The following is a 21,397-nucleotide window of genomic DNA, read 5'->3' as shown; positions in this document are numbered from 1 at the left end:
AAGTTTCATCCCGATCTCTCCACTCTAAGAGTTTTCCAAGATTTCCAGTTTCCAAGATTTCTGTTTCCCTCCTCCAACCCCTTATGTCCCCGGATCCGATTCGAATTGAAAATGGAGCATCTCTGAGACACGATATCCTTCTAAATATCGAATTTCATTAAGATCTGATCACCCGTTCATAAGTTAAAAATACCTCATTTTTTCTAATTTTTCCGGATTAACCGTCCCCCCACTCCCCACCCCCAGATGGTAGAATCGGGGAAACGACTATTTCTAATTTAATTTGGTCTGGTCCCTGATACGCCTGCCAAATTTCATCGTCCTAGCTTATCTGGAAGTGCCTAAACTAGTGAAACCGGGAGAGACAGACCGACAGAATTTGCGATTGCTATATGTCACTCGGTAAATACCAAGTGCCATAAAAAGGAGCATTGTTTTACTGTACATTTGGTACATTGTACATTGTTTTATTGTAGATTTGTACATTTGGCATTGTTTTACTGTATTCCCATGCATTCTTTGTTGTATACTTCAATGGCATTTGCTGTATCAGTTTTGAGCAAGAAGTTATGCTTTAGAAAAACTTCCAAAAAAAATACAATTATTTGAACCCGAGGGAAATTTTTAAAGATAACCTCTCTAGGGAAAAATACGGTAAAGAAGGTTAGATTACTTTACCGTTTGGAGATTAGCCTATAATTATTTTTTTTAAGCTACATAATAGCTCTTGGAATTGCTTGGAATTTACACTTATTAGCTCAAATTTTTCTTTTTAATGACTTTGAAGATGGTAAATTTTTAGCAGTGTCAAGATGTAGCCGAATTTTTTTTCAAATTAAAAAAATTCTCCGAAACAGAAGTGTTTAAAAGAAAAGTAAAGAGACATATCAAACTTAAGACCAGCCGATATGAAGGCCTGTAATAATTCAAACTCCGAACGACCAGAAATTACAATTAAAAATAGCCGAAGAAAATTGTTTTCTTTTCTCATAATTTGTACTGACGTCATAATTTGACGTCAGTACGAGAAACCAGTCTACGAAAAATACAGAAATTTGAAATAAAAATAGAAACAAAAATTCGTGTATTTACCTCTTATTTTGTACCTAAAGAATGAAAAAAAGACCTAGGGATTGCGTTTTTGAGACGAGAAAAGCATTTTGAGACATCCAAGCTGGATCCTTAGCGAAAATATGAATAGACATATCTGCCTTCTGTCTTTTTTCGTTTCTTTTTGAAGCGGAAACTCTTAATGAAGAAAACCTCTTTCAGTGAATACGTCGAATTTGTCATCGAATTGTGTCCGGAAAAAGAATTGTTAAGGTAAAAGGAAACATCTAAACAATTGTCTCATATTGAATTTCTTAACTTATATTTTTTTTTAAGGCTGCACCCCGTCTCAGACTTGACGAGTCAATATACCGAAAGATTCAGAATCGAATAAAACTGGAAATCCTTTCTCCTAGTTGGTTTCTAGATGCAGAAATTGCTGTGAAAGAAAAACTTAATGTGAGTTTCATTCTTTTTTCCTTATTAATAAATTTGAAAAAAAAAAACTTTCCAGAGTAAATTCAAAACTTGAAACCAGTAAAAATTGCTATAAATGAAGAAAACGAAGCGATTAAAACCCACAATGAGGTCAAACTTCCAAGGAACATAAATTACGTAGCATTATCGTCGCTACTTCTACTGCAACTAATAACTCACTGCAGCACTAATTCACATGAGGCCAACATGTTGGCCTCATGTGCCAATTCAGCGTGTTCAGCTGAACACGATCCTCTTCCATCTTAATCTGCTCGTAGCTTCACTCCCCTCCCATGAAGTACCACTTTCCTTTCAGCCCTTCCCTAAAACCTCTTCCCCACCTCATTCGGGGATGACCTCACAACCTCTAAAACCTCTTCCCACTCCATTCGGGGATGTTTGATCGCAGATGGATTGCCAAAAAGAGCTATCTGCAATCCGTCTTACATCATCCTAGCCATCTAAAATGTCCTTTTGTTACAGCCCTAGAAAGTAGGATAAAACTTTGACATAAAATAAGCACAAATCGTGAAATATGTATTTGTTGTGTTGTGATTTAGCAGAGTCACAGTGTCTAATGACTTTAAAAAAGTGATGTTAATTAATACTGACTATTCCCGAAATATATTAATAATTTTATGTCTAAAGATAATTGTTTTTGTCTAAAAGATTTATTTATGTTTGAAAGATATGTCTAATTCTTAAGACTAAAAACTTATGTCTAAAAGATAAGCGTTTGACGATTTTGTTCCTTTTTGAGCCTAAACTGCTTCATGCTTGTCTTATCATTTGGCAATGGCGTCAATTCACAAAAATTTGGGGGAGCTGGCAAAATATATTTTTCAATATCTAGGGAAAGGCGAATTTTCCATTTTTTTTCAGTAGAAATACCTAAAAAAGCATTTTTCAATGGACCTCAAAAAGGTATTTTTCAAAATCTGGGGGGGGGGCAAACCTTCCTCATCGATTCTACTGCTGTAACTTAGGGTGAAAAAGGTTGAAATTTGTCACTAGTAAGACCACCAGCTTTATCTGAACTAGGCTGCTTAACCTGCTTGGGTAGACACTAGATTTTGATTTGAAATAATTGTTGAAAACAAAAAAAAGGTAGAATAATTATCACTGACATATAAATTTCAGTTTTAATCTCATTATATCGCTGATTAATCATATTAATTATCCAATAATCTTGTCGATTTTTACTGTACTAATGATATCGCCAGATGTCACTAATGAAAACATCGAGGATCCTACTTCATACAAGTTTACACTTTTTATAGCTACAACTTCATACACGTTAGCTCTAAGGTGTAAGCAAACGTTAACAAGTTCTGAAAATCTTCCAGAATTAAATTCTGGAAACCAAGGATGAAGGTTTTTATTCCCTTTTTTTATTTTCTTTGCTTTCTCTTTTTCAGTGAATTTGTGAAACTAACCACTGAACGGTTTGTCTGTATATATATAGCTATTCCATCTGAAATGACTGATATATGTGACAATTTCATATTTTGTAGAAAGAAGACCGTTTTCTTCCATCATTTAAACGAGATACAAGCTATATTAAACTCCTAGCTGAGCTAGATTTGCTACACTACAAAGATTCTGCTCAGGAGAGTGATGATACTACCTCTTGGGATAATGTTTCATTAGGTAAATTTATATCTTTGTCATTCTCATATTGTATTGTGTTCCTAACAGTTTATCTTGCTCTTTTAATGAATCATGATGAAGGTTCAATCACCTCTTTGGACTGGCTTCTATAACATCTGTTGTGATTGGTGTGGACTATGGAAGATTGTCCACAGTCCATAGTCCGTAGATAGTCCATAGATCATCTTCTTCACTTAATGGTGATTAATAACAGCCAAAAAACCTTTTTTTAATTTTTTAGCCCTTTCCTTGTTGTTGCAAAGTATTGAATTTTGTTGAAGCAGATGGACATTCAAACGAGACATGAAGGACATTCTGACAGCTCGCTTATATTCATTTCTAAAAACCAAATCTTGGAATCTAAAAGATTGAGTAAACAGCGCTATTCGTGCTAAAAACGGCCTTATTTAAGGTAGATTCCAGCGAAAATTTTAACTGTGATAATAGTACCAGCATTAATTTCTTGTGAGTTCAGATCCAGAAGGTTAGTTATCTGACATATTTGGATATCTGTGTTCATCATTCCAATTATTATCATTCATCTAGGTTAATTTTCTTGGGTATTTGGATGCCTATGTTCATCATTCTAGCTATGATCCTCTAGTTAGATTAATCCTCATTACTGATCTGCTTTAGGATCAACATCACTTATTTATTCATCTTTATAAATAGGAAAATAAATTAGGATAACTAAGTGTTGTCATTTTCTAGGTAAAATAAAGTTAGAGTAAGTTAATATCTTAATAGGGTAACTGGGTACCTTGCTGGGATAATATTACTACTTTTTTTTTGAAAAATTTAATTTTATCAAACAGCTGCTTTTCCAATTAAGGTCTTTACAGTATTTAATTATTAAATTAGATTATCTAATTTTAATTTGTTTAAATTATTGTCTGAACCTGTTAAAAAAATGGAAATATGTTCTTATTTCTTAATGCTTTTTTGCCTATTTAAAGCAGTTTTAATCTGCAAACAATCGCAAAGTATGTAAATATATATTTATATATATATATATATATATATATATATATATATATATATATATATATATATATATATATATATATATATATATATATATATATATATATATATATATATATATATATATATATATATATATATATATATATATTCAATAGATTAATTGTCGTCTCAAGGCGAGAGATTCAAACCACATGACCAAGAGCGTATCCAAGATTTTTGAGTCAGACAAAAATTTGGCTGGGAATTCAAACCCTGAGCCCCCCTCCCTCGGATACGGGTTTGCGCAGAACTGAAGAAAAATACTGTACCAAATACTTATGCATCGAACATAAAACTTAAGACATTATCCAAGCTCAAGCACATAAGTACACAGGGGGGAAACATCCTATATATTTTCTCCTTAATTAACCCATGCAGTAACTCTTTCTTTTGATTTCCTCCTCTGTTTATTTGGTAGACATGAATAGACTGTTCTTGGAATGGTTTAATCATATCTTTAATTTTACAATCTGATTGTTTATAGCAAAAAGACAATCGTGACAATCGTTAACAGTAGCGTAGGCAAGTTTTCCTAGTCTCTGTGGAAGTGGTAAAATTTTTACCCTCCTTCCGTTAAATAGCGAAAGTTGGCTTATCTTTCATGACAAATGCGATATATTGCATAAATGGCTGTCCGACAGGTCCCGTGCCCAGGGAAAAGTATACCCTCTTGACCCTTCACAAAGGACAAAACAATATGAAGAACCCTGAAATTTGGGCAGTGAGCATTGCCTTTGTTAATTAATAGGAGTTATATTGTGCTACTAATGTTCTATTACTCTTTATTAAGTATCCTACTTTAATCTGTGTCTGATGGTGAAGGCAACCCTTTTCTCTATAGGTGAAGGCAACAACTCTGCATCTGACTCGGAATTGGTTGAAGTGAGTCCAAATGATGGCAATGAAGACCCCGTAAGAGGAGGGACCAAGCTTGAAGTCGATGTTGCAGGACCAGAAGAGCCAACAGCACAAGTCGTTGTGAGACCGAATGATTGTGTCATCAAAGCAGAAATTATTCAAAAAGGTATGTTAGCAGAATGGAGTGGAATACGTGTCGTTGTCTAATTCGCAGCTTGTGGGAGGTAAAGTTCTGAGACTAGGTTGGCTAAGCATGAGAATATGAGAAAATGTAGGACAATGAAAAAAACGAGAAATTCACAGCCATATAAAAGCGAATCTTACTAACTTAAGCAATTAACCAATAATTTGACATATCAATAAACATTTTACTCTTCTGTAAATTAGGCTATGTAATAGCAGTTGCGTTGTGTTAGAATAATGCAAGTTGAAAGTTTGTATCCATCTTTTGGCATTTAGGTATACCCATTTGCAATTTCTATATCTGTTCTATTTTGCTATTAAACCATGTTTAAGCGTAATATGCAACTTCAGTGAAAATCCTCTTAGCATGAATTAGCTTTATTTAACATTAACCAAAATCGGATGTCTTTTTGGGAAAAGAAGAGCGTGGGATGAAGGGTGTTTTCCTTTCAGTCACTTCTGTCTTTTAAAAAGGGTTTTGTAGCTTTCAATTTCCAATCAAATGGTCCCTTCTGAAGTTTGTGAAACAACCCTATCCATTCAAAATCATTGGTGAAAACCGCTTTGAAACCGCGGTTTTAAAATTTTCCTTTCGGTTGTTTCAAAATTATGAACTTTTAGGGCAGCATTACATTCTGTCTGTGCTTCCACGTTAAACTGTGAAGATAAATAATCAGTACTGAGTAGAGAAATTTGACAATGCTTTTTGTCTATAACCGCTCGAATATCAGTAATCTGTTGATTCCCAAAGATAACTTTTCCTTCAAAGGAAGGTAAGATCCTCTAAAGTTGTCCAATGCAGTATGATTTTGTTTATTTGTCGCGTAATTTTACTCACATATCTTTTTTTTGTTCAATTTGATGTCCGTTCCCACTAAAAACCACGTAACCATGTACAGAGGTCTTTTCTGTTAAAAATTGAAATTCTCGACTCTTGGTAGTTTTTAAGACATATGGTTGTGCAAGTTTCTACGTTGCCGCTTCCAATGATAATTTTAATTATCATTACTTAATTATAATTATCATAATTTTAACGCTAGTGACTTATTCTGTAAACAATGTACAGTCTTATATATTTTAAATAATAATTTTTGTCTACATTTTACTACCAGTAAATTTTACTGAAATTCTAGCTTAAAGAAAAAGAAAGTTTTTTCGAACTTGGAAGTTTTCTTACAATTTTACGAAATAGGATTCGATTGTTTTATCTGTCTCTGTGTTATGTGTCAATAATTTCTAAAATTTTTTTCAGCTCTAGTGAAAGGAGGACTTAGCTCTCATGCGTCATATGTAATACTCGTCACCAAGCTATACCAAGAAAAAGAGATTGAAAAGTGGGAAGTTTTTCGACGCTACTCTGATTTTTATGATTTTTACGGTCGAATTAATGAACAGGTAATTTTTTTTCTCACTTTGTATACAAGTCTTTCTTTCCAATTTAAAAATATATTTAGGATATTCGACACCCAGAACAAGCCTAGGGATTATTCTGGGTACCTTGCTTACTGACCTTATTTCAAAAAGTAGGCTATACGAAAAGTGTGGTTTAATACCGTATTATAGGTCTATAATGAGAGAAAGGTGAGATGACTAGGGCACGTTCTGCGGATGAAGGACGAGGCACTGCCAAAGATTGACCTTTTCGGCCAATCGTCTATGGCTAAACGGAAAGCAGGTCACCCGCGGTTGGGAGGGAAGGATGTCATAAAGAAATATTTAAAGGACATGGGAACTTTCTATGAGAGTGTAAAAGGGTGGTTTTGAATAGATCGGGATGGAGGAGGAGCGTGCGTAGCTTATCCTTGAGGATTGAGCCCCATGTAAATTAACCATTTTTTGGAGAGAGTGTTGCATTAAAATCAAGCTATATAAATTCTATATGCATATTTCAAATTTTTGAAAATATCATTTTGCGAGTCTCAGCGTTGGCTGATGATCTCAAAGGCAAAGGGCCCATCAGCAAATTTTCCCAGCACCACATGGAGCCTCCGAAAGTTTTCTGGTAATAATTGATAGGAGATGCTAAGTGTGTCAACAGTTTGAACAGCTAATGAGAGTCTAGTTTCAAAGAAAGAAAATCTATACTCTCTTTCTAATAGTCAAGAAAAACGATGCAAAACGATGTCAAAACGACACTGCTTCACCTCGCCCGGCAGTCATAATTTCTCCAACAGAAGTTTTCCATGAGGCACGTCATGCGCAACAACTTCGATATGGTACGACCAATCACTTTCTCATAGCCAACAGAAGAGGTGGCAGCCTCCAAACGGCTCTAAGTCGTTTTTCATCTCTGACCACCAATCTTTCTTCTGGTCTCTAGGGCAACGTTTCTAATTTTCAAGCGGCTTTGCTTTAATAGCGGATTCAATGTGTTTAAAAGTTATTCAATACACATGCAGCATAAACAATGTCCACTCTGTGTGGCGGAAATCTGCCACTCTGTGTGGCAGATTTTAATCAAGGCGGCTAGAACAACTGAAAACTTCCAACGCTGTCAAAATAATAAATGATTCTTCATTTGAGATGACTTTCAAGTAGGTATACTAGAATATTTGAACATTTTTTAAATATTTGAATATTAGAATATTGTTCCAAGTAGGTATACTAGAACATTTTTTGGGACTGCCCTTTCTTGAACTGTAAAATGAAAATGCTGCTCTGTTCAATCAAAAAAGCAAAACGCTTTCTAACGATGTAAGTTTAATAAATATGAAAATCTCTATCTCTTGCACGAAACGGGTGTAAGTTAAGTGGTTTTTCTAACAGTTCAGGGTGCCGGCACTTAGTTTTCTGCCGTTTATTTGGATCTTTTATCGAAGCTATAAAAGTTATGACAAGACCGCCCAACCAATTTGGCCACAAACTAGAAAATATTACAATGGATGAGATAGGGGGATCATTTATGATATTGAACAGCCTTAGTCAAGAATCAACATTTTTAAATATTAAGTTCAAAATTATTAGGGTTAGAGCAAACATAGTAATAATAAGAAAAAATCTTGTTGCCAATATTTATGTGAGCCAAGAAGTGGCAGCTAAAATTGTGGTGAGAATCAGGAGGGGGGCCTTTTCTTCCCATTCTGAAATGCGTAATTCAAAGGTTACATTTTCAATCAAATACTATTCAATTACTGGTAGTTTTTCTCAAACAAGTACTATTGATTTAGTTTGATTACAACTAATCAAGTTTGATTACTATTGATTTTCAGTTTGATTACAATTAAATTCCGATGAAGTGATAAAATACAATAATAAATGTAGTAAACAACCTAAAAATTGCACTTTAAAGCCATAATATTTGAAATGTTCTTTGTGTTAATGTTGTCTTCGCCGGAATCAAAATTGAGCAAAACGGATCACCCTCCCAACGGCCACCGGGACACTAAAGTACTTTCTCTCTAAAATGTCAAAGCTGTTAATATGTCTATGTTTGCTTCACAGTAAGCCAATAGGTTCATGTCCTTGTCAGATGGCTGTTCACTTAAATTAATTATTGGATTCCGTCAAATTTGGGTTTGAGTCACTTGATACATCTACGAGAATGTTTTTGTGGATGTGACGCACGATTCTTTTTAGGAGGCATATCATTCCTACTTCTAATTTTTCGACCTATCTTACAGCAGTAATTTGCGTTTTATAAACGAAAAAAAAAATTGTTTGAAAATTGTTGAATGATCAATTTTTTTTTCCAAGAAGAAATCAAAATTATCTCACTATACAATCTCAGGATTACTTATTTACTCATGTTTATTTCTAATAGCAAAATCATCAATTCAAATGTTTTGAATGGCAATTGGTAAATACAGTACTGATAAGTACCAGCTAGCTATTTTTGTTGCCCTGAAAATTTTTTTTAAGCTTTGGAATTATGATGGTTGACAGCCCCTAAAATTTGGGGTTATTCCTTCTCATATTAATCTAACCTTATTTTAAGAAAGGTTGTTTTTTTATTATTTAATAACATAAAAGACCATTATGTATTTAACTTTTAAAAACGTAATGAATTCGAATTACATCAAGCACGAAAGTACATACTTCGTGGGAAACGGGTGTGACTTTTTATCAAGTTACATTCATTTGATAAGCTAAGGATATTTCCTAGAAGAAAAGAATGTTTATACTCCTTTGATTGAGTCTTCATTTTGTTCTTGTATATCACTGGTCGCACACAATTGCTTAATTAGTAATTTTCATCTGACCTCTTTCCATTGACTTAGAAGGCTAACGTGGTTCACCAGCTTTTTTTTTTAATCTAAATTTTCTGATTTTGCCGTAATTTGAATCCTGCAATACCCCTGGGAACATCTTTCCTTCTCTTTTGGTTATTTTTTTCTCTTTTCTCTCCTTCTTCTCTTTTGGTTAATTTTTTCAATTTGGTGTGTTTGATAGAGTCGTTGCAAAAAAAAAAAAATATGCAATTGCTGTTCCATTACAATTACTTTTTATCTTAAAAAATCGGTTACGATTTGATTATTATTTAATTGAACCAGCCCGAATTAATTGCAATCACACAGTTATTCGATTAATTGGGCGTATCTCTGCTCCCAGTGAAGTTGAAGACTGAACTAAATATAATTAGAACGTCCTTAAATTTTGTTTTTAAAAAAGCTTTTAAAACTTAATAAAGTTCTTAAAATTTTGCCTTAAATTTTATCTTCTTACATTGTTGTCATTCAATCAGATATTCTTAGTTCTTATCCCACTCCCAATGAGAAACTTCCTCTTTCGTGTCCCACCCCTGCTACAATTTGCACAATTCTCCATTTATAGATTTTTGGTGCCTAATAAATACATCGAAACTCTTTTATAATTAAACTCTCGCTACTCACAACACCGATCTGTCAGCTCTTTCATTGCAAAGATTAATTGGTTGCATATAGTTGTTGTTCTGCTCCCACTTCTTATGTTTTAAAAATGCTAGGTTTGTCACGATTTAGTGCGGAAGATTTACGCTGTGCCTCCGTTTCCCAACAATGCAATAAGAAACCCTTGTACCGAAAACAAAAAATCCGGAAGACACTCCCCACACAGATTCTACCAGCATCGGGCTGTTTCTCAGCCCGCTCCTATCTAGTCCTGCGTTTGCTGCTTAACCTCCGGATATAAGGAAAACTTTTGCCCCGTACGTTACTGAAAATATTGCTAATCTCAAAAATGACGGCTTTACATAGCAGTTAAGGATTGAACCTTAGCCAGTTTTAAGTGTATTGGTCAAACTACTTTGATGTTTTTCCTCATCCTTTTTTACCCCAAAATTCAAATTTGTATATTCAAGGTTTGTGATAATATTCTTTTGGAAATAAGCATCTCATGTAAAAAAAAGATCTATCTCGTGTAAAAAAAAATGCTTAATTTTTGTGAGAAAGCGAGATTTTGATTTTAGATTGTAAATATGTCTTTCTACTAACAGTCTGAATTGTGAAAATGCTGTTGTACTAACAAGCGGAGTTCATTTCTGGGTGGTAGCAGTTCCACCCCCCCCCCCCAGGAAAATTCCCCCTGTTGAAAATTCTTCCTGGAAGATTCTCCCCTGGAAGATTCCCTCCCCATTGAAAATTTCCTCCGAACAACTCCCCTGTGACTGTCTTTCTATCTGTAAAATTATTCATCAAAAAAGGAAGAAAGACAAATAAAAAGAATTCTGTATATGAATCCAGGAAAATTTCCTCCCCACTTACAAATTATCCTCGCGAAAATACCCCCCTCCCTTCCAGAAAACTCCTACGCAAAAAATATTCATATGCTTCCCAATAATAAATACTATATGTGAACACTGGACAAATTGTATAGCTTACAATCCTTTCCTTAGAAGTTTTGCAGGGTCATATCTTCCTACTGGCATCTCAAAATTCCAATAATTTATGTCTTTGGGGAAAAAAGATACATGGGAAGGGGGCTAGTTGTCCTTTGATCTATTTGGTCACTCAAATGGGTACTAAACTTTTAATTTTTGTTTGAATGAGTCCTCTCCTGGTCTTCTAGGGTTATTGTTTAATTCCCGGGGGAAAAAATAGGTCCATGATCTTTTTTGGCAAACGATGCAAAATTTTAAATTTTTGTAGATGAGAGCTTGAAACCTCCACACCAGAGTTCTGAGATTGTTTTGTAGTTAAGATGGGGAATAGATCCCTCAAAGAGTGCATCTGAATGCCAAAACATCCTAACTTGCATTAAGCCTTCAGATAAATGCAGAACTAGTTCTAAGGAAGGGGGTGGAGATTGAAATTGATATATATTACCTCTTGATGTGCGGGAATATTTTTAACCTACGCCGGTTTTATGAAAGTAAAGAGTATTATTATACTCCAAAATGAGCAGTTTTTATTCCGTATAGAAATTGAGCTGCCCCCTCCTCATCCTCAACCTCCCCCTTATGGCCTTAGAAACTTCGTAGGATGCTCATTCAGTAGGAAATTGAGGGTTCTAGCTCTTCTTTTCAGACAGTTTGTGGTAACGAACTGTAGTAAGGAGCGACCCGGCTCAATAGTAACCGAAAATCTAAAAAACGGAATTTTGATACCAATAGTTACATCGAAAGAATTGCATTTTAATGCTGATTTTGAATATATAAGTTTCATAAAGTTTTGTCTTACTCATCAAAAGTTACGAGCTTGAGAAAATTTGCCTTATTTTAGAAAATCGGGGAAAACACTTGTAGAAGTTTCAAGCTCCTATCGACAACAATGTGGAATTTAGTATTTTTTGCCAGAAGACAGATCACGGATGCGTGTTTGTTTATTTGTTTGTTTTTTCTCAGGGGTGATCGTATTGACCCAGTAGTCCTAGAATGTTGTGAGAGGGCTCATTTTAACCGAAATTGAAAGTTTTAGTGCCCTTTTTAAGTGACCAAAAAATTGGAGGGCACCTAGGCCCCCTCCCACGCATGATTTTTCTCCAAAGTCACCAGATCAAAATTTTGATATAGTCATTCTGTTGAGCTTATTCGAAAACCTAATAACTATGTCTTTGGGGACGACTTCATCCCCCACAGTCCCCGGGGGAGGGGCCGCAAATTACAAACTTTAACCATTGTTTACATACAGTAATGGTTATTATGAAGTGTACAGACGTTTTCAGGAGGACTTTATCGCGTTGGGGTTGGGGTGGGTCGGGGTCGGGGGTTACGTGGGAGGATGTTTCCATGGAGGAATTTATCATGAGGGACGAGAATTTCCGTGAAGGGGGTGCAGGATTATCTAGCATTATTTTAAAAAAATGAGAAAATAAATATTTTTTTTTTCAACTATTTATTCTACGGCCTTTGTGATTCAAGCGCCATTCTTAAAGAACTAAAACAAAATTCAATCTCTAGTGTAAAGAGCAAGGTATTGAAGAGGGGGCGAACTCCCTCATATAAGTAAAAAAATACACAAATCTAGAAGTTCATTACGTAAATTATTTCGTAAGTTACGTATATTTATTACTAACAAAAACGTTCGTAAAAAAATGAAAAAATCTAGTTTCATTGTTAAGTAGCCAATAATTGGATGGCAGCTAGGCCTCCTCCCCCACCCCTTCGTTTTATCAAAATCGTCCGATCAAAACTATGAGAAAAGGTATTTAGCCAAAAAAAATAATATGCAAATTTCGTTTTAGTTATTCATGTGCGGTGAGCCAAAATCAAAACGTGCATTAATTTAAAAACTTTCAGAAATTAAATAATAATTTTTTTTTTTTTTTTTTTACTGCAGGTAAGGAACGACATCAAAACTTAAAACGAACAGAAATTGTTCAGTATATGAAAGGGGTTGTCCTCTCCTCAACTCCTCGCTCTTTACGCTAAAGTGTTTTATTGTTTTAAGAAGTAGAGTTGTGACAAAGAGCCAAATTGCTCTTCAGGCTAAAGTTTTTATTGTTTTTTAAAAATTAGAGTTGTGACTAAGAGTCAAACTTTAGCGTAAAGAGCGAGGCGTCGAGGAGGGGAAAACCCCTTTCATATATGGAATAATTTCTGTTCGTTTGAAGTTTTGATGTCGTTCCTTACTTGCGGTTAAAAAAACTGATTTTTTTATTTAATTTAAGTCAAAAGTGATTGGAGACCAACCACCCCCTGTCCTAGAACCTCTTATAAACGTTTTTGAAAGTTGAAATACCGCTCTAGGTGCTTACCCAAAATGCTACAAATTTTGGCAAAAACAAGGAGTCTGAATTTAGCCCCTTAAAGTATGAATCTGGAGTCTTGATCTTATCTTCAAAACTCTAAGTGCAATACACATCAAGATAAACTCCCTTTTTGGTACTTGTATGATATACACCCTACCAAATATTCTTCTAATATGTTTCTCTGGCACTCAGTCCTAATGAAATATACCAAAGTATTATAAAAATATAATACTTTAGAAACAAATTTGGGCTATATATTTGCACATTGGTGGGGGGGGGGAATTATAGTAGGTCTGCATGCGTAATGTGTTAGGTACAATTATTCTGCATATTATATGGTAAGAATTGTTTTCTAACTTTACACTGTTCAAATACTTTACCCCCCCCCCTAATGTGCTATAAGGGGGAGGTTGGAATGCTACTAACACCAACAACTAACCGCAGCACCAAGCCACCTGAGACCAAAACAGCTACGTACGCTCCTCCTTTATCTTAATCTACTCAAAGTCTCCCTGTTGAAACCCTCCCAGGAAGTTACAATTTCCCATAGATATTTCTTTACGAAATCCTCCCGCCCCAACCGTGGACGACCTGACTTTCCATTTAGCTCTAGACGGTTGGCCAAAAAGGGCAATCTTTGGCAATCTGTCATCCTTCATCCACAGAACGTCCACTAGCCATCTCAACCTTTATCTCATTATAGCCTTAGAAAATGGGGTTGAACCACACTTTTCTTACAGGCTACGGTCAGGCAGCCGGGTAATCAAAACAATCCATAAGCAATTTCTCTGGAAGATATCTAGCAAATATTCTCCCGCTTTTTGAAGCGCCCATGCTTCAGAACTATTTGATCATCACTGTAGCTTCCAATACTCTAATCTTGGTTCGCAGACTTATCTTCCTATTCATCCAAACTTTTTTAAACTGTGAAAAAAAACACCCAGAGCCTTGGCTATTCTACTTTCGGCATCTTCACTGCTCCCACTGTCTTTACTAATAATACTACCAAGGTAAATGAAGCTGATCAATCTTTTCTTTTCCAAAATCACCTTTTCATCTTCACTTATCCCTAGCCTTAATGACTTCTTTTTAAAATTAGTTTTCAAACCTATTCTAGGACCCTGAACTCGCAAAACCTCTAAAAGCTCGTTCATTTTGCTCACACTTTCATCTAGGACACTTTAATCGTCAGCATAATGTAGGTCAAGGAAAGTTTTTCTTCCCTTTTTGATGCCATGTTTTCCCATTGCCTATACAGAATAGGTTTAAATATAAGTTGTATTATTATAGTCGTGTTCATTATAACTATGTTATGTGTATTTTTTTTGCAATTGATGCAATTGATATTGTCCACGTACGTTTGTATCGTCTTGTATAAAAATGCCTCATAAAATAGTAGAACACGAAGTTGTTTTAATTGTTTTTAAATGAGGGTATTGACAAGTTCTATTATTATTCTTTGATTTTTTTTTGTTTGGAATTTCATGCCGAAAATTCGGCGATAATTTTTCGAAGTAAAATTATGGATTTTCAAAACTTTTCATTAGTATGTCTTAGCAAAAATTTTCTCTTAAACGATAGATGGAGAATTGTTAGTAATATTGTAACTAGCAGTTATATGTTGCGATGCTCGAAACAGGACTTGGGCTTTAGTTATTCATCAGAACGTATTCAAGCTTATTTGTGTAGCTTTTTGATCGTTGAGTTACTTATCATTATTCACCAATCACCCTAATTATAATTAAAGATGAAGACGCACAGATGCTTTTTTTCAGTTTCCCGATTTGCGTTCACTCGAATTTCCAGCTAAGAGAAGGTTTAACAATCTGAATCATCTGTTTCTGGAACGTCGTTTGTATTTGTTAAACAGGTACCTTCAGCAGCTTCTAAGTCGAAGGGTTTTAGAATCTCATGTTGGTTTGAAAGCACAGATAATGCATTTTTTGGATCATGGCGCTTATGAGCACGAGAAGAATCCAATCAATAAGAAGGTGAGACTTTTTTACAGAAACATCTTTAGCACCAGCCATAGGGATGATATGCCCGCTCTTGGCAATTTTTTTTCTCACATTGTTAGTGGTCGGTTAAAACCTTGTATCTGCATAATTGGCCAAAATCGCTTAATATATTACCCTACAGCCAACCTCGAGGCACGTCTTTTTGTCTAAGGATTACCATGAAAGGCGATAGGCAGATTATTTAGAAGAGGAGGGTGGTTGTGAACTCTTAACTAATAACTATTTAACAGTTTTTTTAAATTTTTTTTTTCAGTCACTTTTCTTGTTTGGTTGAGTTTACTTGAAAAAGTTAGTTTTTTCTTTCATTTATATATACATTTTTCCCTTTCTTGTTTTAGCACTGAGAACGGCTTAGCGAAGGTCTTAGCTGACATCTTCGTCTTTTTTTTGTCATGCGTCATTTTTTTTTTCAATATTTCGAGTATATGAATATTTGGATATTTTGAATCAAACTGAGCGTTCTCAGCTTTGCAGGCTTCTCTTGAAAACGAAATCTACTCAGGTTTTTCAAGTCTGTATATGCATTTGGGTTTTCCTCTAACTTTATCTCTTTTTTATGGCACTTGGTCTTAACCAAGTGATATATAGCAATCGCAAATTCTGTCGGTCTGTCCCGGTTTTGCTACTTTAGGCACTTCCAGGTAAGCTAGGACGATGAAATTTGGCAGGCGTATCATGGACCGGACCAGATTAAATTAGATTTAGTCGTTTTCCTCGATCTGACCATCTGGGGGGGGGGAGTGGGGAGCCGGTTAATTTGGGACAAATAGAAAAAATAAAGTATTTTTAACTTACTTACGGGTGATGGGATCTTAATGAAATTTGATGTTTGGAAGGATATCGTGTCTCAGAGCTATCATTTTAAATCCTGACCAGATTCGGTGACATTGGGGGGAGTTGGAGGGGGAAACCGGAAATCTTGGAAATCGCTTAGAGTGGAGGGATCGGGATAAAACTTGGTGGTAAAAATAAGCACAAGTCCTAGATACGTGATTGACATAACCTGAATGGATCCGGTCTCTTTGGGGTAGTTGGGGGGGGGGGGTTAATTCTGAAAAAAATGAGGTATTTTCAACTTACGAACGGTTGATCAGATCTCAATGAAATTTGATATTTAGAAGGATATCGTGTCTCAAAGCTCTTATTTTAAATCCGGACCAGATATGGTGACATTGGGGGAGTTTGGGGGGGACCTAAAATTTTGGAAAACGCTTAGAGTGGAGGGATCGGGATGAAACTTGGTGGGAAAAATAAGCACAAGTCCTAGATACATGATTTACATAATTGAAACGGATTCGCTCTATTTGGGGGAGAGGGTTAATTCTGAAAAATTCCAATTGACATAACAGAAAAAATGACGTATTTTTAACTTACGAAGTAGTGATCGGATCGTCATGAAACTTCATATTTAGAAGGACCTCGTAACTCAGATCTCTTATTTTAAATCCCAACCGGATCCAGTGTCATTGCGGGGGGCAGTTGGGGGGGGGGGGGTGGAAATCTTACAAAATACTTAAAGCGGAGAGATCAGGATGAAACTGGGTGGGAAAAATAAAAGTCCAAGATATGGAACTGACGTAACTGGACCGGATCCAGTCTCTTTGGTGGAGTTGGGGGGTGGGAATAATTCGAAAAAAATAGAAAAAATGAGGTATTTGTAACTTACGAAAGGGTGATCAGATCTTAATGGAATGCGATATTTAGAAGGATCTTGTGCTTTAGAGCTCTTATTTTAAATTCCGACCAGATCCCCTGACATTGGGGGGGGGGGAGTTGGAGGGGGAAGCCGGAATTCTTGGTTAACGTGAAAATTGGGGTATCTTTATCTTACAAATAGGGGATCAGATCTTAATGAAATTAAATTAAAAAAACTAGTTTTTTTAACTGAAAGTAAGGAGCGACATTAAAATTTAAAACAAACAGAAATTACTCCGTATATGAAATGGGTTGTCCCCTCCGCGGTCCCTCGCTCTTTACGCTAAAGTTTTTAATTGTTTTAAAAAGTAGAATTGTGGCAAAGAGTCAAACTTTAGCGTAAAGAGCGAGGGACTGCGGAGGGGACAACCCATTTCATATACGGAGTAATTTCTGTTCGTTTTAAGTTTTAATGTCGCTCCTTACTTTCAGTTAAAAAAACTAGTTTTTTTTATTTAATTTCTGAACGTTTTTGAATTAATGCATGTTTGATTTTGGCTCTCCGCACATAAATTATTGAAATGAAATTAGTATATTAATTTTTTTTTGGCTAAAACGTCTGTACACTTCCCAATAACCATTACTATATGTAAACACTGGTCAAAGTTTGTAACTTGCAGCCCCTCCCCCAGGAATTGTGGGGGAGTAAGTCATTCCCAAAGACATAGTTATTATGGTTTTCGACTATGCGGAACAAAATGGCTATCTTAAAATTTTAATCTGTTGACTTTTGGAAAAAAATTAGCGTGGGAGGGGGCCTATTTGCCCTCCAATTTTTTTATCACTTAAAAGGGCACTAGAACTTTTCATTTCCGTAAGAATGAGCCCTCTTGCGACACTCTAAGACCACCTGGTCGATACGATGACCCCTGGGGAAAAGAAAAAAACAACAACAAACAAACAAATAAACACGCACCCGTGATTTGTCTTCTGGCAAAAAATATGAAATTCCACATTTTTTTTAGATAGGAGCTTGAAATTTTTGTTATAGAGTTCTCTGATATGCCGAATGCGATAGTGTGATTTTCGTTAAGATTCTATGACTTTTAGGGGATGTTTCCCCCTTTTTTCCAAAATAGGGCAAATTTTCTCAGGCTCGTAACTTTTGATGACAAAGACTAAATTAATTGGAACTTATATATTTAGAATCAGCGTGAAAATTCGATTCTTTTGATGTATCTTTTAGCATCAAAATTCCGTTTTTTAGAGTTCCGTTTACTATTGAGCCGGGTCGCCCCTTACTACAGTTCTTTACCACGAACTGTTTGAAAAGAAAATAATTCGGTATTTCGGGGCTTCTGACATTATTACTCTTTTGCGGAAGTTAGGCTCAAAATTGAAAAATGATTATATTTTTTCTCTGGGCCCCTTCCACCTCTTAGTTCGTTTATTTTCCCGTTAGTTTTCACCTGTTTTCGCTTTATAGCTGTGTTATCTCTTAGCAGTTCTTTCGTTAGTTGAGTTATGGTTGTGGTATATATGTTTTATCGCTCGTATAGTTGTGTTATTTTCAAATTATACTCCATAATAGAGAGGCTCCGAACACCCAGCATTGTATATTAAGCTCTGAATTTGACGTTTTTTTCTAACGTGACCAGATTCGTCCTGCGCCCTTTTCATTGAATTTTTTCCCCCATGGCATATTTCTCCAAGGAAAGATCCTCCCACATAGCCCCCTCCCTCAACCCTACCCCCAAAACCAAAAAAATCCCCCTGAAAACGTCTGTACACTTCCCAATAACCAATATTATATGTAAAAACTGGTTGAAGTTTGTAACTTGCAGCCCCTCCCACAGGAACTGTGGGGGAGTAAGTCACCCCCAAAAACATAGTTATTATGATTTTCGACTATGCTGAACAAAATGGCTATCTCAAAATTTTGATCCGTTGACTTTGGGAAAAAAATGAGCGTGGGAGGGGGCCTAGATGCCCTCCAATTTTTTTGGTCACTTAAAAAGGGCACTAGAACGTTTCATTTCCGTTAGAATGAGCCCTCTTGCGACATTCTAGGACCACTTGGTCGATACGATGACCCCTGGGAAAAAAAAAAAAAAAAAAAAAACAAACAAACAAACAAATAAACACGCACCCGTGATTTGTCTTCTGGCAAAAAATGCAAAATTCCACATTTTTGTAGATAGGAGCTTGAAACTTCTACAGTAGGGTTCTCTGATACGCTGAATCTGATGGTGTCATTTTCGTTAAGATCCTACGACTTTTAGGGGGTGTTTCCCCCTATTTTCCTAAATAAGGCAAATTTTCCCAGGCTCGTAACTTTTGATGGGTAAGACTAAACTTGATGAAACTTATATATTTAAAATCAGCATTAAAATGCGATTCTTTTGATGTAGCTATTGATATCAAAATTCAATTTTTTAGTGTTTTGGTTACTATTGAGCCGGATCGCTCCTTACTACAGTTCGTTACCACGAACTGTTTGATTGATTCGTTACCACGAACTGTTTGACTTGATATAAAGAAGGATCTTATGTTTCACATGCTCCCTTTTTTACTCGAATTGGATCCGGGGACACAGGGGGCTGGAGGGGGGAAACAGAAATCTTGGAAAACGCTTAGAGTGGAGAGATAGGGATGAAACTTGATGGGAAGAATAAGCACAAGTCCTAGATACGTGATTGACATAATTGGAACGGATCCATTCTCTTTGGATGAGCTGGGGGGGTGTTAATTTGGAAAAATTAGAAAAATTGAGGTATTTTAAACTTAAGAACGGGTGACCGGATCTTAATGAAATTTGATATTTTGAAGGAACCCATGTCTCAAAGCTCTTATTTCAAATCCCGACCAGATCTGTTGACATTGGGGGGAGTTGGAGGGGAAATCGGAAATCTTGGAAAACGCTTAGAGTGGAGGAATCGGAATGAAGCTTGGTGGGTAGGATAAGCAAATGTCGTAGACACGTGATTGACGTAACCGTACTGGATTCGCTCTCTTTGGGGGAGTTAGGGGCGGGGTTCAGTGTTTTGGCGAGTTTGGTGCTTCTGGACGTGCTAGGACGATGAAAATTGGTAGGCGGATCAAGTAGCCTTTTAAATTAATCTTTTTATTCTTTGAATTTTGCTAGAGCTCATACCTTATGAGCTCTTGGCTCTTCCGGCCATATGAGCTCTTAGCTCTTGTTTTCTTTTTTTTACGTATTGGAATTTAAACATAATCGATGAAGAGTTGATTATTAATTTCGTTTCATTCCATTGAAATTAATCTTATTCATTTCTAATTCAGCAGTGTGTAAGCTCAATGGGCTTGAAAATACATTGTTTTGGAAGAAACAACAGTATATAAAATCTTAAATGGCAACTGCACCCTTAAACGGGAGATAGTTCAAATTGAAAAGGTGATGATATAGATAGCTAAATATAGATATCTTTTATTTAAAGATATTTTTCCATATAAAGGGTAATTAATGAAGAATGGGTATCTGGTTTACATAGATTTTGTGAATCGGACTTTTTTTTGCTGAATCTGATGCTATCAATCCATGAAAATGCTGTCAATCCATGAAAATGTATTTTCTAAAATCTAGGTGGGTGGAAATTTTATTTTTGTTGCAGTTTTTTAAAATGTAAATGCAAAAAAGGTATTTTCAAAGCAAACACCCTAGGAAAGGTATTTCAAAAAATCTAGGGGAGGTGCAAAGAAGTATGGTGGGTTGTATATACCCCTCCCCCACCACGATTGGCACTGGCTAAATTTATTGATAAAATCTAAGAATTCCTATATATCAACAGTTTTTTTTCGTCTATTACAATTTTTCCATTCTTTTATAAAAAGATGTAAGGTCTATTACTACTGACAAAATTCCAAGTTTTTTTTCTGTGTTCAAGACACTGCCAGAGAGTATGAACAAATTGTATAAGTGGAAACTGGCAATAGTGTCAAAATGAGAGATTATCAACGCCGTCCAACGTTTGGCGTTTTTTTTCTTTTTTGTATCCCAAGTTTTTAGTTAAATGTCTTCTAGGTACTTTGAAACATGTGGGTGAATTAAAGAACAGAATTATATCGCCACGAAGCCTACCAGCTTAAACCGAACTTGCTTACTGGATATGCCAAAATTTCATCTTTTTAATCTTAACCTGCTTTGTGCAGCCTACGTTTTAAATTAGAGTTATTCGTTTGAAAACATTCCAATTAATTAGCACCTAAAGAGAAATTTCACTTTTAATCCTGTAATGTAATGTATGTATTAATGTAATGTATTATTGTTCATCCATTCTCTTAGAAGTTTTAATTTTTTTTTGTCTATGACTTACAATTTTTTCATTATGTGATTTATTGTCACATAATTTTCATATTGTGATTTAGAAACTATCATA

General features: G+C 35.5%; 1 protein-coding gene across 1 annotated transcript in view; it reads left to right on the top strand.

Moving 5' to 3' along the window:
• The window catches only part of LOC136039472 (sorting nexin-13-like), an 88,789-nt gene that overhangs the window by 46,087 nt on the left and 21,305 nt on the right, over positions 1-21,397 (top strand). Inside the window, exons 9-13 of the mRNA XM_065723249.1 lie at positions 1,387-1,509; positions 3,042-3,177; positions 5,045-5,227; positions 6,497-6,639; positions 15,123-15,338. Of these exons, the coding sequence (XP_065579321.1) occupies positions 1,387-1,509; positions 3,042-3,177; positions 5,045-5,227; positions 6,497-6,639; positions 15,123-15,338 (801 nt within the window). The remainder of the gene's footprint in view (positions 1-1,386; positions 1,510-3,041; positions 3,178-5,044; positions 5,228-6,496; positions 6,640-15,122; positions 15,339-21,397) is intronic.

This window comes from Artemia franciscana, chromosome 19 (genome assembly GCF_032884065.1).
Source record: "Artemia franciscana chromosome 19, ASM3288406v1, whole genome shotgun sequence".
NCBI lineage: Eukaryota > Metazoa > Arthropoda > Branchiopoda > Anostraca > Artemiidae > Artemia > Artemia franciscana.
This window is presented reverse-complemented; position numbering and strand designations above follow the sequence as displayed.